The sequence below is a fragment of the Sarcophilus harrisii genome, chromosome 5, assembly GCF_902635505.1.
Source record: "Sarcophilus harrisii chromosome 5, mSarHar1.11, whole genome shotgun sequence".
NCBI lineage: Eukaryota > Metazoa > Chordata > Mammalia > Dasyuromorphia > Dasyuridae > Sarcophilus > Sarcophilus harrisii.
Window position 1 is genome coordinate 176,969,880 of NC_045430.1, and position 27,187 is coordinate 176,997,066.

At 50.5% G+C, this 27,187-nt stretch overlaps 1 protein-coding gene across 6 annotated transcripts; it reads left to right on the top strand.

Annotated features, from left to right (window-relative positions):
• On the top strand, positions 1-26,419 carry CCDC136 (coiled-coil domain containing 136). Of its 6 annotated transcripts, none has more exons than XM_031939029.1 (20): positions 2-246; positions 1,315-1,581; positions 1,769-1,843; positions 7,616-7,939; positions 10,019-10,163; positions 10,787-10,979; positions 11,285-11,434; positions 11,773-11,955; positions 12,477-12,647; positions 12,919-13,089; positions 13,371-13,541; positions 13,911-14,081; positions 15,894-16,088; positions 16,891-17,100; positions 18,368-18,646; positions 18,832-19,062; positions 20,286-20,558; positions 21,369-21,860; positions 23,071-23,177; positions 26,081-26,419. In XM_031939029.1, the coding sequence occupies exons 1-19, from the start codon at positions 240-242 to the stop codon at positions 23,170-23,172; spliced, it is 3,810 nt and encodes a 1,269-aa protein (XP_031794889.1). In that variant the 5' UTR covers positions 2-239; the 3' UTR covers positions 23,173-23,177; positions 26,081-26,419. The 6 variants fall into 6 exon arrangements, with proteins under 6 accessions (XP_023360636.1, XP_031794889.1, XP_031794886.1 ...); XM_031939026.1 differs by having other exon boundaries at positions 3-246; positions 23,117-23,177; XM_023504868.2 differs by lacking the exon at positions 12,919-13,089 and having other exon boundaries at positions 1-246; positions 23,117-23,177.
• Positions 26,420-27,187: the final 768 nt, after the last annotated feature.

The following is a 27,187-nucleotide window of genomic DNA, read 5'->3' on the forward strand; positions in this document are numbered from 1 at the left end:
GCAGAAAAGTAGCATAGTTGGAACATCAGAGCCAGGAATGGGGAGGTACTTGGATTTACATCAGACATCCTTGACTTAAGAAGCCTAAGGTGGGTACGCTCCCCAGTCTTTCCGATGCCTGTCCCACTTCTCCTTCCACAGGATTTCCAGTACCCCTTGCAGGGTCCTGTGAGGGATCTGAGGGCTGTGAGAGGAAAAAAGGCCAATGCTGGGGGTCCCTGGAGCGCTGGGGTCAGACCATGGATGGTATGTTTTCTTGCCCTAAGTGGCTTTCTTTTCTTTTTCCCTTCCTACTTTTTTATTCCTTTCCTCTCTCCCTCCCTTGACCTCTCATTTCCCCTACTTTTTCCCAGAATTCTTGTCACCTTAAACTAAGGCCCAATTGTCCCTTTAAGGATTCGGGCAAAAGCCTATCCTCACTGTTTCCTGAACAGGCTCAACTTAACTAGGATCTGTCTTGTGGGATAGGAGGAAGTCACACCACAGCAAAAGATTTCCTGATGAGCTCTTTCATCTGAACCACTGGTCTTGACTTCATCCCCACAAAGTTACCTGTTCCCACCTCAAGGTTGTAGTTTGCCTTTCAAGCCAGACTCCCTTCTTCCCACAGCTAGACATTCAAGGTTGGAAGGAAGGCATCATGGTAGAAAAGTCCCAGTCTTAGTCACAGGGCTGTAATCTGCTGGTGCTACCATTCAACCAACATTCTGCTGCTCTGCTAGCCATGCACCCCTCCCTGCACATTGTTTAAAGAACATATTATCATGTGGGTCACAATCCCACATTTGCCTTTCTGGAACTCGAGAGCTGCCGCTTTTGTCCCAGATGGCTTCAAAGGCTCCTACACAAAGCCTGATTTTCCTAGAGCAGTGGTCAAGCAGATGCCCTGGAAATTGATTTTAGAACTGGATGAGAGCTTGGAGTCAATAACCTCTTAATTTCTTTCCAACTCTCTGATTCCCTATTCACTTGCCCCCAGACTCCAGGAGTCAGAAGTGGAAGCCAAGTGTCCATGGGAGAGCTTTCCTTCTTAGTTCTGTCTCATGCCTTGAAGTCCCACCAAAAAACCCTGTCATTGTGAGAGGTTCCATCCCAATGAAACTTGGTCAGCAAACTCCAGGAAGACTCAGGGAGATGAAAATATCCTGAACCCAAGTTCTACAGGCGTTGATTTGGGAGGGCATGACCTATATCTTAGCTGAATGTAACCAGTCACAAATTTGAGAAACCTCAGCTAAAAAAAGGTGATCTTGATGCTGATGTGTGTGTGTGTGTCTGTCTATCTGCCTGCCTGCCTGTCTGTCTGTCTCACAGGAGAAGTATTGCTCCCAGCTCTGTATGAGGAGGAAGAGGAAGATGAAGAAGAGGAAGAAAAAGAGGAGGACAAAGAGGAAGAGAAAGAGAAAAAGGAGCCACAGGACAGTGATGTGAAGTCTCTACAGGGAGGCAAGCCCCGGGGACTGAGCCTCACTGAGACAGAGCTGGAAGAGCTGAGAGCTCAGGTGCTGCAACTAGTGGCTGAGCTGGAAGAGACAAGGGAGCTGGCTGGACAGCACGAGGATGATTCACTTGAGCTCCAAGGTGAGTGAAAACTAGGGTCACAAGCTCTCTATCTCTCAATGTCTTCAAGTGTGGTCTTCTCCACATCTGGCAAAGCTCTTGAAAACTAAGAAGGGGGAAGCTGGCAGGAAGAGGTGGAAGCCTTACAAAAACCAGGATCTTCTCAGGATTTGGGACTTCTCCTCAGTCTACTCCTGCTTTGTTTCAGGACTCCTGGAGGATGAGCGGTTGGCCAGTGCCCAGCAGGCAGAGACCTTCACCAAGGAGATCCAGAAACTCCAGGGTAATGCTAGTATTTGATGTAGAAAGCAAGGGATAGGGGAATGATGAGGTGGGCTTCATTTTACCATTTTTCAAGGGACTAATCCCATCTCTCTTAGCACTTTTTTAATCATCCAAGATGATCTTTTCTAAATTAGAGAAGCTAGCCCAAATGTTCATGGGGACTATTTGTGCCCAACCTGGAGTAGAGCATCCCGAGCTCATATAGGTCTGATCAGCCAGTCAGACACACTAACTTGACTGATGTCATTTGGTCCTCTTCAAGTATGAAGGACAGCAACCAACCAACCTTTTCTTTACTGTCCTCTCATTTCCTCTGTCTCTCTGGATTTCATCTTCCACTTTTCAAACCATCTTCGAGTTCCCCCTTCCTCCCATCCCATTCTTAGCTCTTTTCCCCTGGCCCTTCTCTCTTTATTCACTCATTTTCTATTGAAATTCCTCTCTCACTCTTCTGCTCCTTTATTTCCTGTCTTTTTTGCCTCTAATCTTCTTTTAACTTGCATCCATTTTCCTTTGATGCCCAGGTCAGTGCCGGGGTGGGTAAACCAGCTGGATGTTGGGATAGGTGGATTAGGAGTAGGGGCAGGGTCACTCCAGTTCTGAAAAAACTTCAGCACGGGGAGTACTGCATTCATCTTGGCTTGGCCATATTCCTTGTCCCCTCTCTCTTGCCTTCAGAAGGAATCAGGATTAGGGCAACCGAGTCAACCAGAATCAATAATACTCACAAGCTGCAAAGTTGTGTAATAAGGGCTTGTATTCAAGGAGGGGCTCTCTTTAGCTACCAGGAACCCAACAGATGACCTAGAAATCTCTTCCCTTGTGCAGCTCTCTCTGAGGAGCAGCAGGGTAGGTGTTCCAGATCCCACAGCAACATCAAGGCAGCTTTAGCCGACTCCTTCCAGCTTCCACTTTCTGGGAGATGTCCTAGAAAACCGCTTCAGAGCAGGCCCTCCCCAGGGAGGCAGTCCGGTGCGGGACAAAAGGAGGAGGAAATGGGGAAAACAAAGAACAGACAGAACAAAGAGATGAGCAGGAATAGAAGCAGTCGCCGGGGCAAAGGGAGGAACAAAGAAAAGCGAAAAGGAAATTGCAGAAGGCGGAGAGGTAGGAAAAAGGTCGACAGTGAGGTGTAGAATGGCCAGAGTCCTGGATTCCAAGTCAGTGGCCCTGGGTTCAAATTCTGACTGCTGCTTATCCCCGGTCCGAGTTCAGAGAAGCTGATTAATTCCCCTTGGCAGAAGCCGGGGACCGCCCTTCTTGTGACACCAGTAACTGCATACGGTGTCCCACACATACTAGGCTTCGGCTTGCAGGCGCGCGCGCGCCACAGCACTACGTCCGCCGGACCCAGGGGTCCGGGCCTAAAAATAGCTTTGGATTTCACACTCGCACGGGCAAACCCATGGAGTCTGAGGCTGAGGAAGCTGCAGAGGAAAACACTGTCCCTGCAGCCCAAAGAACAGGCTTTCTTTCTCAGCTCGGACGCCGGTCTATGACCTTGAGCAAGCTCTCGGCTGTCTCCGAGGCGCCTGCTTTCCTTATTTGTAAACAGGAACAAAACCAGCTCCGAGGGCTGGGCCGGAGGCGGCGCAGGGTCTCCGGGCCCGGAGGCTCGGGGGCGCCACCGCCGCTTAGCGGCCGTGGATATACCCAGGCGAGAGGCCAGTCCCGAGAAGGGGTTATCGCGATGGTCGGCGGGCGGAAGCGGGCGCCGATCTCGGGACCGCGTGGTCACTGCCTCTTGCCCCCTTGTGCGCTTTCTCCCGGACCTCGGTCTCCTTCTCTGTTTAAAGGGGGGGAGGGGGATGAGGAGTAGAGAGTAGATGGGACTCGATATCCTTCCCAGCTCATATAGCGGCCACACACTTTCTGCCCAAGCACACGCGTCGACGCCTCCCCATGCGCATGTGTACGTGCCCGCTCCCACACGTGCGGCCCGAGGCAGGCGGGCCGGTCACCGTCACCACCTCCCTGCAGGGGGCGACAGAGCGTTTTTCTCTCTTCTCTTTCTCTCCCTCCTCCCCCTTCCAGTCTTTGCGGCTCTGCGCCCGTGCGCTGCCCGTTTCCGCCAGCAGGGGGCGCGCGCCCCCGGGGGGGGTAGGCCGGGCCCCTGGCCGGCAGGAAGCGGCTACTATAGCCCCACGGGGCCGGGTGGGCCACGCGCAGAGGGGGTTCACCCAGAGAAACTACTAAGCGAGCCGGCGCAATGGAGTCCCTGACCAGTGAGTGAGAACCGACTCTCCGCCCCGGACCCAGACCCCAAAGCCCAAACTCGGCGCAGAAACCCCGCCCTACCGCCAATCAGCACAGACCACCTCGGAGACCCGCCTCGTCCCCTCCTGCCCCTTTTAAGGCCCGCCCTATTCCTGCCAACTCCCGGAGAAGCCCCGCCCCCTTCAACTCCCAAACAAGCTCCACCCCCGGCGCCCACGCCCCGCCCCAAGCCCCGCCCACGCCCGTCAATTCTCCGCCTTAGCCCGGCTCCCACGCCCCGGCCTCTTCCCGCCTCGCCTCACCCGGACGCTGCCTCCAGCTCCGAGCGGGGAAGGCCCGGGCCGAAGTTAGAAGGCCGTAGGGTTTAGAGATGGAAGGGACCCGCCTTAGCCTCTGCCTAGGACCTTAGCCACTCCCCAGGCCCTCTCTCTCCTTTTATACCACCGTCCGCCCGTCCGTCCGTCGGTCAGTCAGCAAGCATTACACGGGCCACGCGGTCGGACGCTGATGTGAGTGCCGGGCTCCTTACCATGACCAAAAAGAGGGCGAGCCAGGCCCCCTCTCCGGGAGAGGGCAAAGGGCACGTATCAGTAGCCATAAGGTTGCGCACAGGAAGTAAGGTGGCGCGGCGCCGTCCATGCCCCCGTGTCGGCGGGGGAGCGGGCAGCCGCGCCCGGAGGAAGGCGGCGCAGGGCAGAGGGCGCCGGCGCGGACGCAGGCCCTGCGGCCCGTCCGCGAGTCAGACGGAAGGAGCGCCGGCCTTGGCGTCGGGAAGCCCTGACCTCGCCCGGCCAGGCTGCGCGCCCCCATCTCCAAAAGGAAGAGGCTCCGCGCCCTTGAAGGTCCCTTTTGGGTCTCGGCGACGTGGTGTGTGAGCGATGGCCTCTGTTGTCCCCTCTAGCTCTAAGGATGCCAGGAAGTTGTGGGTGTGGAAGAAGGGGCGGGGAGAGGCCGCCCGCAGCTGCCTGACAGAGCCTCAGGAGGGGTAGGCGCAAGTGCTCCGAGTCTTTCTGGAAGAGGGAGGACGCAGACCGGGTAAAGTCTGAGGCGGCCGTGCGAGCCCCGAGGAAGAGGACGGGAAAGGACTGGTCCCAAAGGCTGCGCTCCGCGCGTGCCAGACGCGCTGCTCAAGGACATTGACAAGCTGGGGAGCAGACAGTGCCAAAGGCCTGCCGTCCGGGGCACCAGGCTAGGCCCCTCGGGGCTGGGGGGGGGGAAGGGGGGAAGCCGTCCTTATGAAAGAGGAGTCTCAATGATTAGACTCGGCCCCCCGAACGAGACGCGAGGAGCAGTGGAAACGCGCTGCTCGGAAGCAACTTTGGGCTTGAGACCAGGAAGAAGGCCAGGTGGTTGTTTGGGGAGGTGGTGGGCTCCCCCTCTTTGGAGGACTCTGAATGGTCCCTCGTCCGCCACGAGGCGGGGATCATGTCTGGGCTGGAGTTCACAGTCACAGGTCTTTTTCAGCTCTGAAATTCCGGTGATTCTGCGAAATGGCTTTTTGCCAGCAGAAGTGCTTTTTAGGCCCTCTTTTTCAGCCATTCATAGGAGAAACTCCATCAAGTCTCTCAAGTGACGCTACCACCTTCCCAAGCTCAACTCATTCATCCTGGCTCCACACCAGTCTCGGGGCTCCCTGCGTGTATCGTGCCATTTTCTACCTTAAGATTTAGAGCTGGAAGGGACCTTCAAGGTCATTCAGCCCAAGCGCCTCATTTTACAGCCAAGGGGACGGAGGCCCAGTCTTTTTTCCTTACTCTCTTCAGGACTCACTTCTTCACCTCCTTCCTCTTAGGAGCCTTCTCTGGATGGCCCCCCTCTGCAGTGATCGCTCCCCTCTGACCCATCCCTTCAGGAATGATCTGTGCAGACTAACTGACTTTTTATGTGTTTGCATATTGCTGCCTTGTGACTGTGCTCCAGTTATCTCACTTGTCTGTGTTTTGTATTCCAAACTAGACAATAAGCTCCTCAGAACCAATACTATCCATTCTAGCACTGAGTTCTAGAACTGAGGCAAGCATCGAAAACATGCCTGGGTCAAGCACCAGGAAAGGTCCCTCCAATTCACTTTTACAGAAAATATTTTTGGGGGGTGGGGGTGTGGAAGGGGACTTTGGACCCGGGGATCCTATTTGGTGGTGGGAAGACAGAGGTCAGGCTTCTCCCACCAAAGCCTGTCCCTGGGAGGCTGGTACTGGTGGTGAGAGCAGGGAGCGGGTGGGATTGGGGTGAGAGGAGCTCCCCTGCTTGGGGCTGGGGGACAGGGCAGCTGGGGGAGGACTTTCAATGAATTATTCTGGGTAATAGTCGGTAGAGGACTGGCCTTGTAGTCTGGGACCCTGGGTAATCTCTCCATGCCCTTGTAGAAAAGGTGTAGAGAAGGTGCTGGCTTGCATTAAGAGAGGATAGTTCCTCTACTGAGAGTTTTCTATGCTGTTGAAATCCCAAGTCCAGTCTCTATCCCTAGACTTAGCACAAAGACTGTTGGTACCTTCTGAATTTGGGTACACTGGCAAAGCCCCAGTTGCCCAGTCCTAGTTATAGCTCTGAAGTTTCCTGCTGTTAAGGATTGTCTTTTACTACTTTTGTTCTCTTTCAGGAGCTTATTCTGTGCCCAGAGTAGTTAAGTAAATACTTGTCAAAGGAATGACTCCCAGCCACCCAGCTTTACCTACATTGCTCCCTGCTAGTGCCCCTTACTTTCCTTATTTTCCCAATATTAGATTTCTTTTAAGATAGGTATGACAATATAGAAGTCCTTAGAACAGAGGCATCCAAATTTTTCAGTAGTGTACCATGTGTTCAAAAATCTATTATGTGTGTGCAGCTCGCATTAACTTAAATGTATAATTGCATTCAACCATTCCAAGCCTGCCAGCATGACCCCTGGTGTCAATCACAAAGGCAGCTGGTATTGGCTACCTAGCTTATATGTGCTAGCTAATTAGGTTAAATAAAACTGGGAGACTAAAAAGATCTCATGTACAATCCAACTTGGGCTCGAATTGGTTGCATCTGGCCTATGAGCCACAAAGACACACCAGTCTTTAGCTACTGCACAGATACACATCCTTTTGAATCACTATGTTTCTTTGGATAGGTTTAGCATATTAAATTCCCATTGTCCCATAGAGCCACCACAACATGTAAATAGAGGCAGTGACCAGTTGTGAACACCCAAACTAACTCCAGGGGAGCATACATCACTGGTTTACTTGGATGACTGGAAAGAACAGAGGGAGAGTAGGGAAAAAGATGAGGTGTTTGTAAAAAATGAAAGGCTTGGTTATGTTCTTTAATCATCCTCCACTCCTGGTCCAAGCTCTCATGGCCTGACTAATGAAGCAAGGCTCCCTTCTACTCTTCACTCTTAGTTTCTCGGCTGGTAACCATCAAATACCTTTCTCCTACTGTGGGCAGAGCTGTTCCTCTCCAACGGGGCAGAGCTTGGGGCCCCTAGAGTACCCACAAGGGAAAAGAGTTAGTTGTTCTTTGGGGATCCGATGCATCTGTGCGCCAGTGGTCTGACAGCCCCAATTTTCATCTCTCCTAGGTGAACTAAGGTCCCTGAGAGAAGAGATCTCCATTCTTGAGCAAGAGAAAGAGACTGAACTGAAGGACATAGAACAGGAGCTGCAGATGGCCCAAGACGAGATCCATACGCTGCGACAGGCAGCAGAGGATGCTGCAGTAGAGCATGAGGGTGACATAGCCTCTCTGCAGGAGGACCTGTGCCGCATGCGCTCCCAGCTTTCAGGCATGGAGCGCATGCAGGAGGAGTACGAGATGGAGATCAATTCTTTGCGGTCTGAGATCCAGTTGAAGGATTCTGATAACTCTGAGAGTATGGTCCTCTCAGATGTTAGCTTGCTGCAAGGTACCAGGGCAATTTTTTGGTTCCCTAGGCCAGGGAGGTGGGGACAAGCTAAGTAGAGCAAGGCAGTGGGGGCCTCCATTGATGGCTGGGTACAGTACCTTGGGAAAAGTCTTCTGAATTTGGAGTACTGGACTTTGGCTTCTCCGGGTAGTTGTTATTTTTGGATAAAATATGAATGATAATGGCAGTATTGAGTAGAAAGATGGGGGATCCAAGGTTTTTTCTGGTCAAGAAATGTCTACAAGATCTACCAGAGTAAGACCATGAAGAACAGTAGTTTCTTTCTGGTCATTCAGTTGAATCTGACTCTAGATGACCCCATAGACTTTGTCCATGATGTTTTCTTGGCAAAGATATTGGAGAAGTTTGCCGTTTCCTTCTTCAGTCTAGCCCCATTTTACAGATGAGAAATTGAGAAAAATAGGAGTAAAGTGGCTTGGCCAGAGTTACACACTAAATATCTAAGGCCAGATTTAAACTCAATTCTTCCTGACTCTAGACCCAGCACTCTATCCATTGTATCACCTAGATGTCCCTAAAAACAGTGGTAGAAAGGAGAAGAGACTGTGCAATGTAAGCACCATGACACAACTTTGGGAAATTGAAAAATAGAGGAAAAATCTTGCCTGATAGCCAGAGTCAGCAATGATGCTAGGCGTGCAGGGCAAAAATCCCAGCCAGGATTACAAACAAGGGCTTGCCTTGCTGAGAAATCATTCCCTGGAAACAGGGAATGTGGCCTTTTGCCTAGCAATTTCTAAACCAAATTCTGGCTTTCGGTCTAGTGCTCCATCTCGTTAGCCTCAACAACTCTTACTACAGAAGAGAGAGGCTTCAAGTACATCTGAAATTAGATGGGAGGGCAAAGAGCTTGACCTAGTAGCTTCAGAGATGTCCCCAAATTCAGGGATTCCCTCCCCCCCAATTCAATAAGTCTCAGTTCTTGTACTGTCTCCAGTTGCCTACTGGGACTAAGAGCATAAGAGACCTTACTTTGTCCTGAGCACAGATTTATTATTGGGACTTTAGGAAGCCACTGTACGATATACCCTGTTTGCAATGTGGGCCAAAAGACAGGTGGGCAAGCCTTCCTAAGCAGGGAAAAGTCATTACTATCTCTAGACTGGAGAATTATTTTGGGAGAATTTGGACCCAAGGTAAAGGAGAAGTAAACATTGGTGCATTATCATGATTGAATAATCAAGAATGAGGTCAAGTCAAGGTGGCATTTATTAAATATAAGCAAAGAGTAATATTACAGTATTACAAGTAATACTATACTGTCAAAATTGTTAATTGACTAGAAACACAATGAGCATAGTTGTGTATCTGTGGTAATAGTCAATAAGAATAACAATAAGACATGTTCTAAGACATCTTCAGAAGCTACCATATTGGCTAGTTCCTGAGATTCTATGACCTTCTAGAGGGTTAATCAAAAGTTAGCTGATTCTTACAAAGGTTTCTGAGAGTCTCATTTCACTTGGGAGACCCTTTTTAATGCTTGAGAGTTTCCGAGGGATCCAACAAATAAACCACAGAGGGGAATCCCATGATCCACACACATCGGGCTAATGGGTGTTGTCTTGATCAGTCTGTTCATGTACAGGTAGATATAGGGTGACAGAGAGATCAAAGGACATCAGCTCAGCTTTCCTTTAATCTTTGTCACTTTTACAATTTCCCTCTAGCCTTTTCCCATTTGTTATCCCAGAGAACTGCCAAAAGGAAGGGAAGATCTGTTTTCAACATAGACTTACGATAATAAGTTGTTAGAAGAAAGCTTTGAGAGAATCCGCTAACTTGGATTAATCTCTCGAAGCCATAGAATCTCCAGAAGTAGTCAGTATGATAGTTTCTGAAGACATGTTAGAAGGATGACCAGGGAACAATGGCAGCACTGCCTCCCTTGGGGCTTGTCTTCCAAGGAACTCTGAGCTCTGACTTTGAACCTTCCTTATGGCACTGGGCATCAGTGAAGCTGGTGAGCTTCTACTAGTCTTTTTTAGAGGAGGAAAACAGAAGTCAGCTCTCGGTTCTGTTTTTCTTAGAATTCTTTATTATGTTTGCTCTCCACAGAGGAACTGCAACAGTTGCGGGACCGTTGCAACCTCTTGACTGAGGAATACAATGCCCTGCAAATGAGTAACAGCAGCCTGTGTGAACAGCTTGAGGAGATGGAGTCCCAGAGGTATTGCAGTGAGGATCCATTGGAGAAATGCAGGTAGCCTGGCCTCTCTGTAACTCTCTGTGCAGCTGCCCCAGTCTTGCCTTCTAGGGAATGCTAGAAAAAGATGGTAGGTGGTATTATAACCGAGGAAACCGGGGAATATCTCCCCTCCTTCTAGAGGGTGGGCCAGTTCAGCAGGGAGAGAGACATAGAGTCAGGGAGACAGACATAGGTAGACCTGAGCCCCTAGCCCCATCCAGGCCGGATCATCCCATGTCCAAAGGGTTCCTACCACCAAGACTGATCTGCAGGATCCAAAGACCATTCAGGCTCTCCCCAAAGTCTGATTGGATCTGGCTCTGAGACGTATCCAAAAGTAGCTCAGATGCAGTCTCCATTTTTATAGGTAGTATAGCGGTGACTTATTCTGTCACCTGAGGTCTTCCAGATATGGCGATAAACTGGTCCTGAATTAAGCCCCAAGCTTGTCTTAGATCCATCCCAGAACCCACTAGCCTTGGAAGACTGTGGTGGGTGCAGCTCTCTAGGAATCTAGCTTAGTGCTTAGCTGAGTGGGGTTGAGGATTTCATCCCAGTAGAGTCTCTTGTTGTCTGGCCTTGGATGGTATTGGCAGACATAACACTGTCCATTGTGGCTTTGGGGGTGTGGGTTACAGAGAAATGAGGATGGCAGAAAGATGGTCAAAGAAGATGATGTCAACGGCTGCATGTCAGACTTCAGGAATGGATATGTTTGTGGATATCCTATACCCCTGTGAGGAAGAAGAAGAAGAGGAGGAGGAAGAATCTGAAAACCTTCGGCAACAGCTTCATGGTGCTGAGGGGCATGTGCAGGAGATGCAAAAAAAGGTGGGTACCATCAAGGAAGGATGCTTTCCGCCACTTCACTTTTCTTCTGTGATGGCCTAGGGATAAACAGCTCTATTCTATTCTGTGAACTTTTTCAAAAGCACCCACTCTGTGAAAGGCCAGGGACACAAGGATGAGAAAGCATTCAGTCCCTGCTGTGAAGGCACTTAGGGTCTAATTGAATGGGTATGATATTTACATAGACAACATGGGGGTGTTTGTAACTGAAATCCTTCTCTGCTGCCTTACTTTCCCCAAGCTCTGTTCCCTGTGCTCATAAGCTCCCCCTGCCATCCTCCTTCTAGTGTAAGGACCTGCACATTGAACTACAAGAGTTACAGAAGGTGCATCGGGCCAGTGAGGAAGAGCAGAGGCGCCTGCAGAAGGAGCTGATCAATTGCAAGGATGACATTTATCGGCTTAAAAGTTCCCAGGATGCCCTTATCAAAAGCCAGGTAACCCCTTCTCAGGGGAAGGAAGGAGAGAAGGGTAAAGGAGGTACCTGCTAGAAGTTGCCTCACCAGGTGAGGGAGGGAGACCTGATGCCAGGCTAGACTTAACTAACCTTTGATCTTAATTCAGAGGTTTAGCCTGTGGGGACCAATTTTGGGATCCATGCAATGCTGCATTCTGGAAGCACAAATGATTTCTGAATGCATCAGAGGAGAGAATAAATTGAGACATAATGGAAGTTCCTAAAGGTATCTGTATCTAAAGAGGAACCAAACAACAGTATGGAAGGCCTTGCCATATCTGGTGGTAACCATACTTGTTCACGTCCTCTTCATCACAGACGGATGAGCTGATGAAAAAACTGGCTGAGGTGCAGAAGAAGTACCAAGAGAGCCAGTCAGAGCAGGCAAGTCTCATAAAGGCACGGAACCAACTTCAGGGAGAGCTTCTTGCAAGTAAAGAAGAGCAACGTAAGCTCATGGTTAAGAGGGGATCCCTTGCAGAAAGCAACAAAAATGAGAAGGTAATAGCAGCAGTGAGAAATGAAGAGGTTGATATATACTGTGTTGAGGCTCTGGGAGAGACAGCAAATAGAAGAAGAGTTAGGATCAGTGAGAGGGCTTTTGCATGACTTGTGGGTAAAGGAAAGGTGGGACATTTCCCCAGAAGGAGGGCAGGATCTATGTAGCACTGCCTGGATCACTGAAGAGCTACAGCTTCATCTAGGTATGTGTATCAGAGAAGATGTGGAGCCATTTAAGTAAAGGGGAAAGAAAGAAAAGGAAAGGAGAGGAGAGGGTAAGAAAAAAGAAAAGGACAAGAAGAGAGGAGAAGGGAGGATGGAGAAAAGAGGAAAGGGGAGAGGAGAGGCCTTCAGAAGGGAGGAAAGGACAGAGGAAAGGAGAAAAGAAGAGGAGAGGAGAGAGAAGGTGAGGAGAGGAAAGGTCTCCAGGCTGTCAGTATCTGAAATGAGCTAGGCAAAGGGGTGAACAGGTAAGGCTCTCCAAAGCTAACTGCACTGCCCAAAGTTCTTTTCCACCATAGGAGCTGAAGGCCAAGCTTGAAGATTTGCAGAATCGGTACAGCAAAAGCCAGGAGGAAAACAGCCGGCTTTTGCATGCCCAGGAAAAGTTACAGGAGGACCTGGAATTTTATGGATTGGAGGTGGAACGCCTCAAAAGTGTGGATGCCGCCAACCAGGAGGCTTTTAAGAAGGTAAAAGCAATCTGAGGTGAGGGAGAGAATGGCAAGAGAGAGTCTTCTCTTTGGGGTTCTGTGGGAGATGGGGGGAGCAAGAGCCCCTTGGAGTAATGAGCAAAAAGAGAAGAGACTGGGAGAGATTGGTGATTTAGGACTATTTGCAACCTCACACTTCCCTCAACTTTTCATCTGAGCAACTTTTCAGTGCCCAAGTGAGCTAGGCAGAGGTAAACAGGTAAGGTTCTCTAAGGCTAGCTGCATTGCCCAAAGTCCTCCTCCACTACAGGAACTGAAGTGTAAAGCTGAAGAATTTCAGAATCGGTACTGCAAAAGCCAGGAGGAAAACTGTCGACTCTTGGATGCACAAGAGAAATTACAGGAGGATCTGGAATTTTGTGGAATGGAGGTAGAACGCCTCAAAGCTGCAGAGGCCGCCAACCAGGAGGCTTTTAAGAAGGTAAAAGCAATCTGAGGTGAGGCAGAGCATAGCAAGAGAGAGTCTTCTCTTTGGGGTTCTGTGGGAGATGAGGGAAGCAAGAGCCCCTTGGAATAATGAGCAAAAGGAGAAGAGATTGGGAGAGATTGGAGATTCAGGGCTGTTTGCAGCCCCAGGCTTTCCTCAACTTTGCATCTAAGCAACTTGCACACTTTTTAGTGTCCAAATGAACTAGGCAGAGAGGTAAACAGGTAAGGCTCTCCAAGGCTAACTGCACTGCCCAAAGTCCTCCTCCACTATAGGAGCTGAAATGTAAGGTTGACGAATTGCAGAATCGGTACTGCAAAAGCCAGGAGGAAAACTGTCGACTCTTGGATACACAAGAGAAATTACAGGAGGATCTGGAGTTCTGTGGAATGGAGGTAGAACGCCTCAAAGCTGCAGAGGCTGCCAACCGGGAGGTTCTTAAAAAGGTAAAGGCAATCTTAGGTGAGGGACAGCATGGCAAGAGAGAATCTTCTCTTTGGAGTTCTGTGGGAGATGAGGGGAGCAAGAGCCCCTTGGAATAATGAGCAAAAGGAGAAGAGATTGGGAGAGATTGGAGATTCAGGGCTGTTTGAAGCCCCATTCTTCCTTCAACTTTGCATCTAAGCAGCTTGCAGACTTTTCATGCATTAGGGCATGCTGGGAATTGATCTACTCTCGGTAGCCCCTGGTAGAACAAAAGATGAGGCTAAACAGGTCAGGGAATCTCCTTTTGATCATAGAGAAAAAAGGCTGAGAATATGGTGAAAGCCAGGTTATTGCTAGGATGATTTCAGTGATTGCCTCGTATATCATAGAACAAAGACTTGGAGGCCAGGATTCAAGACTTGGAGGTTCTGTATCAGGACAGTAAGGAGAAGCAGGCCCGACATCTCCAGGTGCAGCAGGAGCTGCAGGAAGCTCTTGACTTCTGCCATCAGGATTTGGAGATGCTCCGGAAGGCACAGAACCAGGTTAAGCCAAACAAGGTAAGTGTCCATAGAGGAAGTAAAGAGGTTCTCCCAGGGGGTAGCCAAGCTCCCAGTAGCCAAACTCAGGGCATCCCCTCCTGTGCAATGAGGAGCTGCCCAGAGATACACAGCTAAGAAGAGAAGCCTGAGAGCCTGCTGAAACTGCCCTGCCTGGTGGGGGCTAGCCTAGGTCTCCCAGTCTAAAATCTGGAAAATGTGAACAACCACAAGGAAAATAATATGCTCTTTATCTAGCACCTTTTACATAGGTCATCTCATTTATCCTCACAACAACCAAAGAGAGGTGCTCTTAGCCTTCTTTAAAGATAAGGAAAACCAGGCAGGCAACCATTAGGGGACTTGACCTAGTCAAGTGCAGTTAGTAAGTATCAGAGGCTTCTGAACTCGTCTTCCTACCTCCAAGTCATTCCTCAGTCCACTAGCTGCTGAAGCAGAAATTTAGAAAGGCCTTGATGGTAGTTAGCATATATATGGTACTTTATGGTTTGCAAGGCACAACCCTGGAAGGTAGTTGCCATCATTATTCTCACTTTTCAGATGTGAAAACTGAGGCAGAGGTGAAATGACATGCCCGGGATCATGGCTAGTAGGTGTCTGAGGCAGGATTAGAATTCAGATCTTCCTGACTCTATTTGCTGTACTCTCTTGTTGCTGGGGTTCTCACAAAACAATAGATGGTGGAATTATTGCCACCATCTTTTAATCCAACGAGAAGCACAGACAGAGATGTTCTGTGCACACCTCATTATCACAGGTAGACAGGTGCATACTGTGGAGAGAAAAGGAGGCAAGTTCCTTCCAAGGCCCTGTATCTGGTGACTAAAGCACTGGCAGGGGATCGGAACATCTGGGTTCTATTCCTGGCCCTTGCAGAAACTTTGGATACCTCTGGGCTTGCTCGCCTCCTTCTCTGCCCTTCTCTTTGGCCCCCTTCAGACTGAGCTGAGCCTCTCACCTCACCTCTTTGCAGGGATGGGAAGCAGAATCAATGGCTTTTGCTTTTTCCTCCTCATTATTAAGGTACCCAGACATTGGTAATTATCTTAATGGGGACTAATATAGAAGGAGAGATCTGAAAGCCTGGGGGAGGAAGAGGTAAGATGCTCATGAAGGAGGGCTGCTGGCTGCTCCCATGTGAGGGCACACTGGTGCCCCCGGCTGTTCCCTGGGTGCCTGTTCTCTCCCCGTGTCTGCCTGAGGGAACCCCTGTCTGCAGTCCAGCCCCTCTCAGCCCTCTCCCTGCTCTGGGATCAGGCTTACCCAGGTATTTGGAGGATGGCCAGGCCAGAAGTCCTCTGGAATCAGAGGGTTCTTGTACCAGGGGAAAGGGACAAAAAAAGAAGGATCACTTTGCCTCTCCTTCTCCTCCAGTCCCATAGAAAATAGGTCTTGTTCAGAGCAGCTTGTTGGTGGGGTGAGTGGAGCACTTCGGGGTCCAAGTGCAAATATAGCCTTCAGATACCTACTATTTGTGTGACCCTGGCCAGTTCTGTCTGCCTCGGTTTCCTCGTCTGTAAAATTGGGATTGTAGCTTCACCGACCCTCACATGATGTGGGGATTATAGGAGTTGATATGTAGAAAGCACTATGTGTTTGCTGCTATTATTACAATTATTATGACCACTTGCCCTGATCATGAAAACAATTTTTAGAGGATTCTGTATCCCAAGATCTAATGGCTGAGTGGAGGTCAGATTCAAAAGGAAGAAGGGGCACAAGATGGAGGGCGTGCTGAGCTCAGGGCAGGGAGAAGAGTAGTGGGCTTTCCCAAGATGACCAGATACAGCTTCCACCTCCCCTCCTCCACAGTGCGAGGACCTGGTGTCTAAGCTGAAAGATCTGCAGGAACTGTACAACGTCAGCCAGAAAGAACTGGCCCAGCTGCAGTTTGAGCAAGCCGAGCTCCTGGAGAACCAGAGGAGGCTGCAGGAGGAGCAGGGCCAGCTGCAGGAGGAGCTGCACAGGCTCTCCTTCCCTGTGCCCAAGCCCAACCTCCTCCAGAAGGTAATGGTATTAGAGGGAGGAGGGAGAAAAGAGCAGAGGGACCCATGGGGAGGAGGAGAGCAGAGGGGGCTCATAGAGGGAAGACTAGAGGAAGGTTCATGGGGGAAGAAAGGGGGAGGAGAGCAGAGGGGGGCTTATAAAGAGGGGAAAAGCAGAGGGGAATGGGGAGGGGAGAAGAGAGGGACCTCATGCTTTTGTCAGGTTCCTTCCAAGGTCCTGTTGCTGGTGACTAAAGCACTGGCAGGGGATCGGAACATCTGGGTTCTATTCCTGGGCCTTGCTTCTGCCTCTGGACTTGCTCTTTCCCTCTGCTTTTTCCTTTTGGGAAAGCAGAAGGCCTATGGAGGGAAACAGGTGGTTCACAGGGAGGAGAGCAGAAAGGGCTTATAGAGGGAAGGATAGAGGGGGGATTCATGGGAGGAGTAGAAGGGGCTTATGGGGAGGGGGAGAGCAGAGGGAGGCTCATGACTTTAGATACGCTCTGACTTTTCTTGTACCTGAAAGGAGAAATTGAAAGGGTGGCAGCTGGATTTTTTTCTTGCCCACTCTTCCCTCAAGTGGTTATTAAGATTTGAGCTACTTAATGGACTGAATGCTAAACACAGCCTTTTTTTAATGTGGCCCCTAACTGGTGTAGTTCAATCTCTTTGTCATCTATCTTGAGTAGCAGATCACCAGGTAGATCACCTTTCCATTGGACCAGGCCAGTCAGGGAAGGCCCTTGGGAGGGGAGGGATCAGGCAAAGGAGCCGGCAAAGGCACAACACTCCTTGGTAACCACCCTTCCACCTCATCCCCATAGAGTCAAGAGTTGTTGGACAAGTTGGGTGAATTGGAAGAACTACAGACCAGCTATCAAACCCGGCAAGAAGAACAAAAAAAACTGGTGGAGAGTCAGGAACAGCTGTTAAAGGAGCAAGTCGAGGTGCAGGAAGAGCTTCGACATTTAAGGGAGAGCCAGACAGGGTTTCCCATCCAAGAAAAGTCATCATCTGGAGATAAAAGTAGCAAAGTAAGTACAGCCAGGGCTGCTTGGGGGTAGGGCCACTGGGGCCTTCCTAAAGGGAAGCAGAGACCACTACTGCTGGAGGCAGAAGGATGGCATTGCCCCAAGTCTGCCATCCAGCTGTATGTGCTGCTCTGGGGGCTTGGATGGAGAAGGGCCTAGAAGCCCAGCCCGGGGCCAGTGCAAGCAACAAATGGGCACCCAGCACAGTGCCACACTGCCAGCCTCTCCCCCTCCAACCAATTCTTTTTTTACCCCTATTTCCTCATTTGTAAAACAAGGTTTTGTGGTTGTTTGGTCTTTTGGGGTATGTTCAACTCTGTGGGATCCCATTTGGGGTTTTCTGGCACAGATACTGGAGAGGTTTGATAGATGAGAAAACCAAGGCAGACAGAGTTAAGTTACTGTTGACTCTACAACTCCATGATTTTAGCATTTAAAATGTGGCATTTAGTTGCCATTTGAGTTCCTTTTGACCAAAGTTAATAGAGCCACTTATTTTTAGTTGTTGAGAGTCCAGTTTTCTATAGATCCCATTTTTTAAAAAATCCACATTTCAATGACCACACCAAACTATTCATTGACAAATTACATTTAGGGAACACATCCCAGTGTGTCAAGTTCTTAGAACTCATACTGTTGGTGCTGAGATTTGGATGGGCTAGGAACCATTCCATATGGGCCGGGAGAGCTAACACTGGGTGTCCAGAAAGACCAAAGGGTTATGGTGGGTCTTGAGCTCAGCAACAGTGAGGACCAGGAGGTCAGCCATTAGAGAAGCAGTGTGGGAATCCTGGAGGTTTCTATGGGAAAGTCAGATTTGGGGTCTTAGTAGAGTCGGGGAAGATTTTATAGAGACAGGACATTTCTAAGAAAAGAGGCAGAGTATAAAGAGCTCAGAGGCTGGCGCAGTTAAGTAGAAGCCTTGGTCTCATCAGGCAGGATGGAGCAGAATCAAGGAGATCCTACAGAAACTAGCAGAAATGCAGGCCAGAAGCCTAGAGAGTGGGAGTGCAGGGCCCCATGCACCCCGGAGCCCTGTTAGGGGAACAGATCTCACACTTAGCAAAGCTGAGTGACTCCAAGCCCTGTCTGAGGAATAGTCCCTAAACCCATTAGGTGAGCAGGAAAGGGCTAAAGCCAGGCCCAGAGCCCTGGTGACCCTCCTGCCACTGCTGATGCATGACCCTGCACCCCTGCAGAGCGGCCTATGAGACCACTGGGGGGGCTGCATTTCCTAAGGCCATGGCACCCTCTGCCTCCCCCACTGCAGCCAAGTGAACTATCCATCAAGATCCAGGAGCTCCACGTGCTGTACCAGACCAGCAACGTGGAACAGGAGCAGCTGCAGCAGGAGCAAGGCAGGCTGCTGGAGGAACGCAAGAGGCTGCAGCATGACCTGCAGCTCTGCCAGGAGGAGATGCAGCTGCTGCAGTCTCTGACTCCACGGCTGAGCTTTGACAACAGGACCTGTTTTGGAAGGAGTTATGTCAGCAGCAGCAGCAGCAGCTATAGCAGCGAGGACTACTGCAATGAGAGCGAGGACTCAGAGGTAGTGGCTGGGGAGCTGGGATGCTTGGGGTCCCTGGGAGGGTATACAACTGTGTCTGAGTTCTCCTCCCACCCAGCCCACCAGCCTGGGTGCTGGGGGCCCCCGCCCAACCCCACTGCCCTGGCCAGCAGGTATCTGCCCCTGGCAGTGTCCTGAAGCTCACCACACACTCTGTCCCGAATCAGGTCCAAGAGGTGGTTGCTTGTGTGATGAACAGGCTGCAGGCGGTAAAGGCCATGTACTTGATCAGCCAAGGTGAGCACAACCAACTACAGCTAGATATGATGCAGTTACTGAGGAGGCTAAGCTGTCTCCAGGAGGAGCTTGAACTCTGCCAGGAGGAGCTCAGGGAGTGCGAAGAGAGCAAGAAAATGGAAGAGCCCCCTCCCGTCGTCCTGCCCCAGAACAGTCCAGAGGTAAGTGCAGTGGGGCCTCGTGGGGGTTGCTGCCTCTGGAGGAGGCTCTTGGGGATGCTGCCGGGGGGCCGCAGGGGCCCAGCTGGCTGGCTCCTGGTGCTCACTCTCCCTTTAGAGCCATCGGTCACAATCTGGTCAGGCACCCACAAGACAAGGAGAGTGCAGACTGATCGACATGAGTCCCTGCAAAAGGAGGGAGGAATCCTGGGGAAGACAAAGCAGAGGCTGAACCACAGAACAGAGGCTCTCTGCTATCTTCCTCTACCTGTCTCCCCATGCTGTGTCCTGTGGGATCTTTGGAAGTCAAACTTAGTAACATTCAGGGCTTCCTTCCTTTGTCCCCAAGAAGGCGGATAACAATTGCCGACCTCTATGCTGACCCTAGAAGCTCAGTCCCAAGTGCTCAAGTCCCCACTATTCCTTCAGGTCTCAGGAACCAGAAGTGGACACTACAATTGTTCCTCAGGAGATTTTCAATTAAAAAAAAAATGTGATGAGCCTGCAATGGTTAGAGGGTTGGATTGAGAGTCAGGAAGAAGACCTGAGTTCAAATTCTGACGCAGACATTTAACCTCTCTTGGCCTTTATTTCCTCACCTGACAAATAGGGATGATAATAATAGAACCAACTTCACAGGGGTTTTGTGAGACTCAGAGGAGATGCCATGTAAAGTGCTTTTCAAATAAAAGTGCTATATAAGAGCTAGCTAGTATTTTGTTGTTGTTTAGTACCATCTGACTCTAAATAATTCCATTTGGGGTTTTCTTGGCCAAGGTCATAGAGTGCTTTGCCTTTTCCTTCTTCAGCTCATTTTACAGGTGAGGAAACTGAGGCAAATTGATGCAAGCAGGATTAAGGAACTTACCCAAACCATATGATTAGTGAGACCAGATTTGAATTCAGGTTTTCCTGACCCAGGCCCAGTGCTGTATCTATTGCACCACCACCAAGCTCTCCCTAGCTATTACTATATAATTAAAAACAATAATTTTTAAAAATTGCTCACTGAATCTTTGTCATTGAGTCAAAAGCTATTTTAAAGCCAAGCAAGAGACATCTTTTCAGTTCCTTCTACCATTTTCTCTCTCATGTGCCTTTCCTTGAGATACACATATTGGGGCAGGGTGGTGTGGTCTCTCCAGTGGTGGTGTCAAGCTGGGGGCAGTTTCCAGAGGCCAGGTTCCTTTTTGTCTGACTGACTCCCCCTTCCCCTACATCTACAGTACAAAGAGCTCCAGGCCAAGCTCCGAGAGCTGCAGCTGCAGTACCAAGCTAGCATCGATGAGCAGAGCAGGCTTCTGGCCGTGCAAGAACAACTGGAATGTCAGCTGCAATACTGCCAGGAGGAGCTTTGGCAGCTCAAGGCTGAGAAGGTGTGCAACTCGGCACCGAAGGAAACTGTGGACTGGTGCGACAGCAGCACCAGCGATATCAGCAAAGTGATGGAGAGGACGGGCCTCAAAAGCGGCAAGGCGTTCTGCGTGACTGGCAGCCAGGTGAGCACCAAAGGAGCGACCAGGTAAGTGGCTCCTGCCAGGGAGCTCCCGAGGCTTGGGGGGCTTAGGGCAGGGCCTTCGGTTCAGCTTCGTGGTTGGGCTTCTTCGCTTTGGGGCACTCATAGACCTTTTTCAGAATTTCACCATTTTAAAAATAAAGCATAAAATAAAATGCACAGAATTTTAAACTTAACCAAATAGATTCAAGTCTAGTTATCAAAATATCATTTTTAAAAACAAGTTCACAGACCTCAGATAAAGAATCCCTGCTTCCTGGCCAATGATGGACAGATTGGCAGGAGGGAGCTGTGTAAAAGCCCTTCCAGCTTCTGTCTGGAGGGGCTATGGATGCCACACTCTATGGTTTGGTCTCCAAGGGCCCAGCCACACATTCTGAAACGTGGGGTGTCTGCTCTTGAGGAAACAAATATAGAGATATGAAGAGGCAGGGCAGCTTTTCTTTCAAATGATTGAACCAACTAAGGAGAGAGGGTTGGCTAAAAAAGAAGTTCAATTGGAAGAAATGAGGTTTTGTTAGGGGAAGTGTTAAAAGGGAGACTGGGGTGCCTCGGGGCTGGTAGCTGCTGGGGAAGAAGGGTGGGAGGGCAGACGATGTCAATCCCAGCTAGCTGTGTTTAGAAGCTTTTGACTTTTTTCAATGAGTAGACTCCATGAAGGCTGACTGTGAATGTTATCCTGCAGTGCTTTGTCGGTGGCCATGTGGTCCAGTACTCTCACAAAGCATGGTTTTCTTGAGAAGCCCTCCCAGTAACCCTGTACCTCACTCATCTTCCTCCTCTCTCTTCACAGAGTCAGGAGCTGGAGGTGGTTCTGTACTATAAGGCCAGCTCGTGTGAACTGGGAAAGGAGGAGGAGCCTGAGGAGCTGTGTGAGACTCTGGAGGATGAAGAACTGCTCTTCCAGGAGATGACGGAGGAAGACGAGCCAGAGGAAGGGCCAGAGGAAGAGCCAGATCCTGAGCCTGAGCCCGAGCCCGAGCCCGAGCCCGAGCCCGAGCCTGAGCCCGAGCCCGAGCCCGAGCCCGAGTCCGAGTCTGAGTCTGAGTCCGAGTCCGAGTCCGAGACAGAACCCGTGGCCAACTGTATAATTGTGCCCGTGGTAAAGCATGTAGAATTCCAAGACCGACCGGACGATGGGCCAGATGACCTGTGGGGACAGGTACGCTGCTTTGAGGATGAATCACTAGAGCAGATGAATGTTCAGGACACCAGACAGGAGGAAGAAGTCACCAAGTCAGAGCCCAAGGACCCCACCACCATCAAGATCCCTGAGAGCAAAAAGGTAACTGCAGCCTGGGCTGGGGGCAGAGGACCCGGGGCAGGGCACCTCAGCACACAGTGGGGAACCCGGCACAGGGGTGTGGGCAAGAAGAAATGGCACAAGGAGCTGTCCGTAAGCCTGAGAGAAGGCTGGGCAGGCACGTGGGAGAGAAGCAGATTTGCCCTCCAGCCGGGCAGAACCATAGTAAACTTCCTAAGGAGCAATCCCCAAAGCACCACTGACCCTGGGAAACCAAAGCCAGGGCCTGTGGAGGACCCCTGGAATGGGCCGGGCGCCATCCTGCCTTCCCTCGGGGCCCACAGGTGAGAAGTGACACAGCCTCCTCCTGAGCAGTAAGGAGACAGGGAGGCCCCGGAGCTTCCTGGCCTCCCGGAGGTGTCCCATCAGGGCCAAGCCAGACCTCAGCCAGCCTCTAGTGAGGACCCAGAACTAACCCACCTCGTGGCCCCTCTGGGGTGACTGCAGGCCTTCTAGACTAGAATCATTCTTGACCCAATCCAGGGCCTCAGGAACTCTTGGTTTTTCCCTCTCCTCCCTCCTGCTTCTTTTCTCCTCTAGCAGTATCTGTTTTTAAACTGGGGCTAGGGGAGGGGAGGACTGGTGAAAGAAAACTCTTATCCTGTAAAGCCTTCTGGGGAAAAATGTGGGCATCCCATAGAGGGACGAGCCATTGTCCTTGAGCTGGGCCCGAGAGCTGGAGTGGCGCAGGCGTGTGGCTCGGGGCCTGGTGGGGGCCTGGTGAGGGCAGGGCTCCAGCTCTGCAGCCAGAGGGAAGGGAAGAAGGGGAGCCTTGGAGAGAGGCCGGGCAGGGGGCGGTGGGCAGGCGGGGGGCGCCCTGGCAGGCGAGGCCTCTCCAGGCCCCTTCCCCTCCAAGGGGTGGCAAGAGCTCAGCCGGGCCGTTGGCCTGGAAAACGAAGCAGGGCCACGTGCAGAGCCCGGATGGCGCCTCCTCTCCTGGCTGGGGGCTGGGGCCGCGGCTCAGCCCCTGTAGCTTCGCACCCGCTTCCAGCCGCAGGCGGGGAGAGCCAAGGGCCCCCCAACAGAAGTGCTGCTCACCTGCTCTTTAACCTCGTTATTTCTTTCCCTCCTCTCTCCCCTCTGTTCTGCCATCTTCACTCTCTGTTGGCTTCATGTGTTTGCGTGTCTCTTGCCTTCCTCTCACCCCCTTCATATGTCCCCTGTGCTTCTGTTGTCACCTGACATGTTGCAGCCACCCCCTGACCCCGACCCCCCCCTCTTTTCCCTGCCTCGCGTAGGCCTGGTGGTCATATCGGCTCTGCTCTGGTGCTGGTGGGCTGAGACCTCATCCTAACACAGGTACTCGTATTGCTTCCTCAGCATCTGGGTGCCAGAGGGGAGGTGCAGGCGGTCCTGATGGCTCCCTCCTCCTCCTCCTCCTGCTCCCTCCTCCTCCTCCTCCTCCTGCTCCTGCTCCTGCTCCTCCTCCCTCCCTCTCAGCTTCTTCTGCCTGCTCCACATTACCCCTTCCTTCCGCGTGGTGCCTAAGACAGAGCGTTAACACTGGGGCTCTAGTCCTGGCTGCTCCTTGAACTGCCGGCAAAGATTCTGTCCATCTTCGAGCCTCCTTCTCTAAAACCCCAAGAGGAATGGATGCATACTTTCAACAGAGAGCTTGTGGTCCTCCCGTGGAAAAGCTTCTGCTAAGTCCAATACGGTTGCTGCTTTTGTTTAACCATCTTTTCCTAGCACCATTGAACCCAGAGCTGCCCACTGAGTTCTCTCTGAAGCTGCGCCTGGGTCTGCAAGAATAACCTGGACCCTGGTCAGTCCTGTAGCAGACTCCCCACCACTGCCACTGCCGCCAGAGACTAAGTATGCACAGGCCTCTCAGCTCCTCCACAGGGGGCTCACAAGCTGGCACCCCGGTCGCCCCGCCCCCCACCCCACTCTGCCACTCACCGGCCAGAGCCGACGTCTCCCTAGGGATCCAGGCCAGGCAGAAATGTGCTGGGCTTCTCCCGCCTGGGCCTGGCCCTTGTCACAGGGACTCTCAGCAGGATGCACACCTGGGGGAAGGTGGCCACGGAGAGAAGCCGGCGTCTCCCGAGACAATCGGTCCTCAAGGACCTCGAATCCATCTTTCTCCTGGCCTCTTTTTACCTCTGTAAAATAGTGAGGAAAGCCTCTCTTTCTATTTTTACATCTCACAAAATCAAGGTCAGGCAAGGGACCGAGCAGAACCTAAAGCAACTGGCAGCATTCTTCACCATATGTGAACGTTTTCTTCTCCATCCTTATTCTGACTCTCTTCCTTTCCTCTTGTCTCCCACCCCCACCCTACCTTTTTTGCTTCCTCTTGGTCTTTGCTTTAGGTCTGCCAGTGACAACTAAAGGCATTGCTTACCTCCATTAGTGCCATTCAGAACTTGAGTTTGCTGACTCTGTTCTAAAGTTTCCTCTTTTTCCCTGTCTTCTCCTGGATCCTGACCTAGATTTTTAAAGCCCCGAGAAGGGTACCCAAGGTTTTTAGCCCCCATCCATTTAAACTAGTTAGCAGCCTCTGAGACTCATTTGATCTAGAATTTGAGAAGGAATTGGTGATTGCTGAGCTAGCTGAGGCTGGATAGAAGCAGGGGAAGGGGGAGAAAAGGTATTAGACTACTGAAGAGAAAATCTGAATTCTAATCCTGGTGAGGCCATTTATTAGTGTGTGACCTTGGGCAGATCATTTAGCCACTTAGAGTCATCATCTATAAGGGAGGGATAATAATATGCCTTATCTACTTCAGGATCAAATAAGGTAATGTATGTGAGTGCTTTGTCAACTGGAAAGCACCATGCAATGTTCTCTAGTATTAGGAAAGGATGAAATTCAGCTCCTATCTCCCATAGCCACCTTGGGTCACCTTTGGAGAGCAGCTCTTTGGCTGGTCATCAAATTTTCAGGGGATCACTACAGTTGTCATAATATTTATCACTCTGATAGGTCCAAGATTTCATCAATCTGGGGACTCGATTCAATAATTTGGATCGAACTCATCCATCCCGTTTCATCTCCGGGATCCTTACCCACAATCTCCTATTAGTCTTGCACGGGGTGTCCAATTAGCTCGTTGGGGGCCCTCCTGCAGATCACAGGCTCTAGTGGGGCTCAGGGGCCATCCAGCTAACCCTTGGGCAGGCTCTTTGGTGAGCACGCCTTCCGATCAGATGCCCCTGAGGGCATCTGCTGTGCTACTGATGCAGAAGCTATCCATGGTTTTGATTTTTAAGAGACTCTGGCATTCCACAGCTCTAAGCCACACCTGATCCCCAAAGAGAGCTGATGTTAATGATGATCAGACTGAAGAGTCTGGAAGAACTGGGGTCAGAGGTGGCCTTCCTCTCATACATGCCATCTGAGTGATCCTGGACCAACCACTCAGGCCCCCTCAGGACCTGAGGCAGTATGGGGTTGTAAGCTGTTGAGGGAGAGGAAGTTGATCTCCAGGACTAATCTATCCTGGGGAAATGGCAGGTCTGGTTTAAAAAAAAAAAGTTCAAATCTGGCTTCAGACACACAGCACTGCCTAGCTGTGTGACCCTGGGCAAGTCACTTAATGCCAATTGCCTCAGGAAAAAAATTTATACTTAAGATTACTTTATGAGGTTTCCAAAATGATTTACATACATTATCTCATTTGATTCTCATGAAGAACCAAGGAAGTAGATACCCTGGAGGGTGGTATTCAAATTTTACAGATGAGACAGTCGAGGCTCAGCCAGGTCATAACATGTCTGTGGTCATGCAGCTAGCAAATAGATGGGATTCAAAGCTGAGCTGTCATTGCACTAGTCTACTGCTTTGGGGACACACAGGAAAGATGCAGCTTCTTCCCGGTGTCATCCTCTTTTGCCCTGCTCCCCCCATCCATCGCCATGACGACTAAGAGTCACATGCGGACTTGCCTGTCCAAACCTTCACGGTGACTTTACATTATCTTCTTCATTGGACCGAGGGGAAAAGTGAATAAAGAGAAATGGGTCAGAGGCAGATGTGGACATGGAACCTATTGGTGTCCAGGTTAGGTGACCCCACTTATTCAGTGAGGAGCTAGAAGGTAGGAGCAGCTGATCCCCAGTTATGGCGAGGTCCCTCTCTAGCTCTAGTAGGGTCTGTCTGCAGCAAGGGTGGCAAGCTATTAAGAAAGGATTTGTCTGGCCTGGCAAGGAAAGGGTCCTGGAGGCTGGTGGCTCATTGTTGTTTTTGGTCCCAACAGAACTTGTTTGGAATGTGGAAACCGTTGGTGTTCCTAGCCATTGCAGCAGTGGCTCTCTACGTGTTACCAAACATGCGCCAGCAAGAAACAGAGTTCTGCCTCACTGAGTAAGAGGTCAAAGCCATCTGGTATGGCGGACCTATAGTTCCCATCATCCCCCAGCAGGACAGACCGGCCAGAACGACATTCCCATCCATCGACCCCATCTCCTGTTGGTCCCATACTTGCAGTCTTAATCTCCCCAGCTCAGAAAGGCCTATGGGGAGTTCCTGTCACCATTCTTCTGCTTCCCACAAGAACCTGGGCTCCTTGTAACTAAATATCAGCTCAATGACATGAGTTTGTGATTCTTTATTTGCTTACTCTTACCTCACATGACAGCCAAACCAGTTCACCTTTGATTTCCTATCTCTCAGAAGTCTGGGACCCCAACTTGCATTGTTTCTTCAGGCCCATCTTCCATTTTTTCTCTGACCACTTCACTTTTTCTAGTTATATTGGGAACAAATAACAGCACAAAAGCATTTCTGTTCATTCAGCAGATGCTTGTTGATCCCCTGGGGCGTGCAAGATACAGTCTCTAGTATCACTTTATTTTGTTTTTCCCTGTGGAAGGAGAGAAAATAAAGGGACTTAGCAAGAACATTTGGAGATAGATTTTTCTAGTGTATTATGTAACTTAGAATAGTACTAAGACTAGATGATGGCCACATTACAATAATCATAAGGACAGTGTGGAGATTATCAATTTAAAAACTTCCATTACTGTTAGAGCTATACAGAGCAGAGCAGGTGCTCCTCCATCTCCTGATCTGCCTTCCCCTGAGACAAACTGTTTTGGGGGTAACAGTAAACTGGCTTCCACTTGCAATGGAATTGCTCACAGCCCACCTGATGCCAATTTCTTCTTCCATTTCAGTGAAGGGGGATCCCCCCTGTTAACTTATCTAACTCTAGCTGCCAATTGACAGAGAACATCATACATAATGAAAATCCCAGGAAGGTACATGTACCCTAGGTAATATTGGAACCTGCAGCAAAACTGATGTAAATGCTGAGCTGGAACCCAAGGTTAAGGCTAGTCCTAGGTGAAGGATGTGACTAGCA

Excerpts from the sequence above, each read along its gene's own strand:
- CCDC136 (XM_031939026.1), top strand. Across the intron at positions 7,940-10,018 it reads AGATGTTAGCTTGCTGCAAG|AGGAACTGCAACAGTTGCGG; the intron begins GTACCAGGGCAA and ends TGCTCTCCACAG. Across the intron at positions 18,647-18,831 it reads ATGAGAGCGAGGACTCAGAG|GTCCAAGAGGTGGTTGCTTG; the intron begins GTAGTGGCTGGG and ends GTCCCGAATCAG.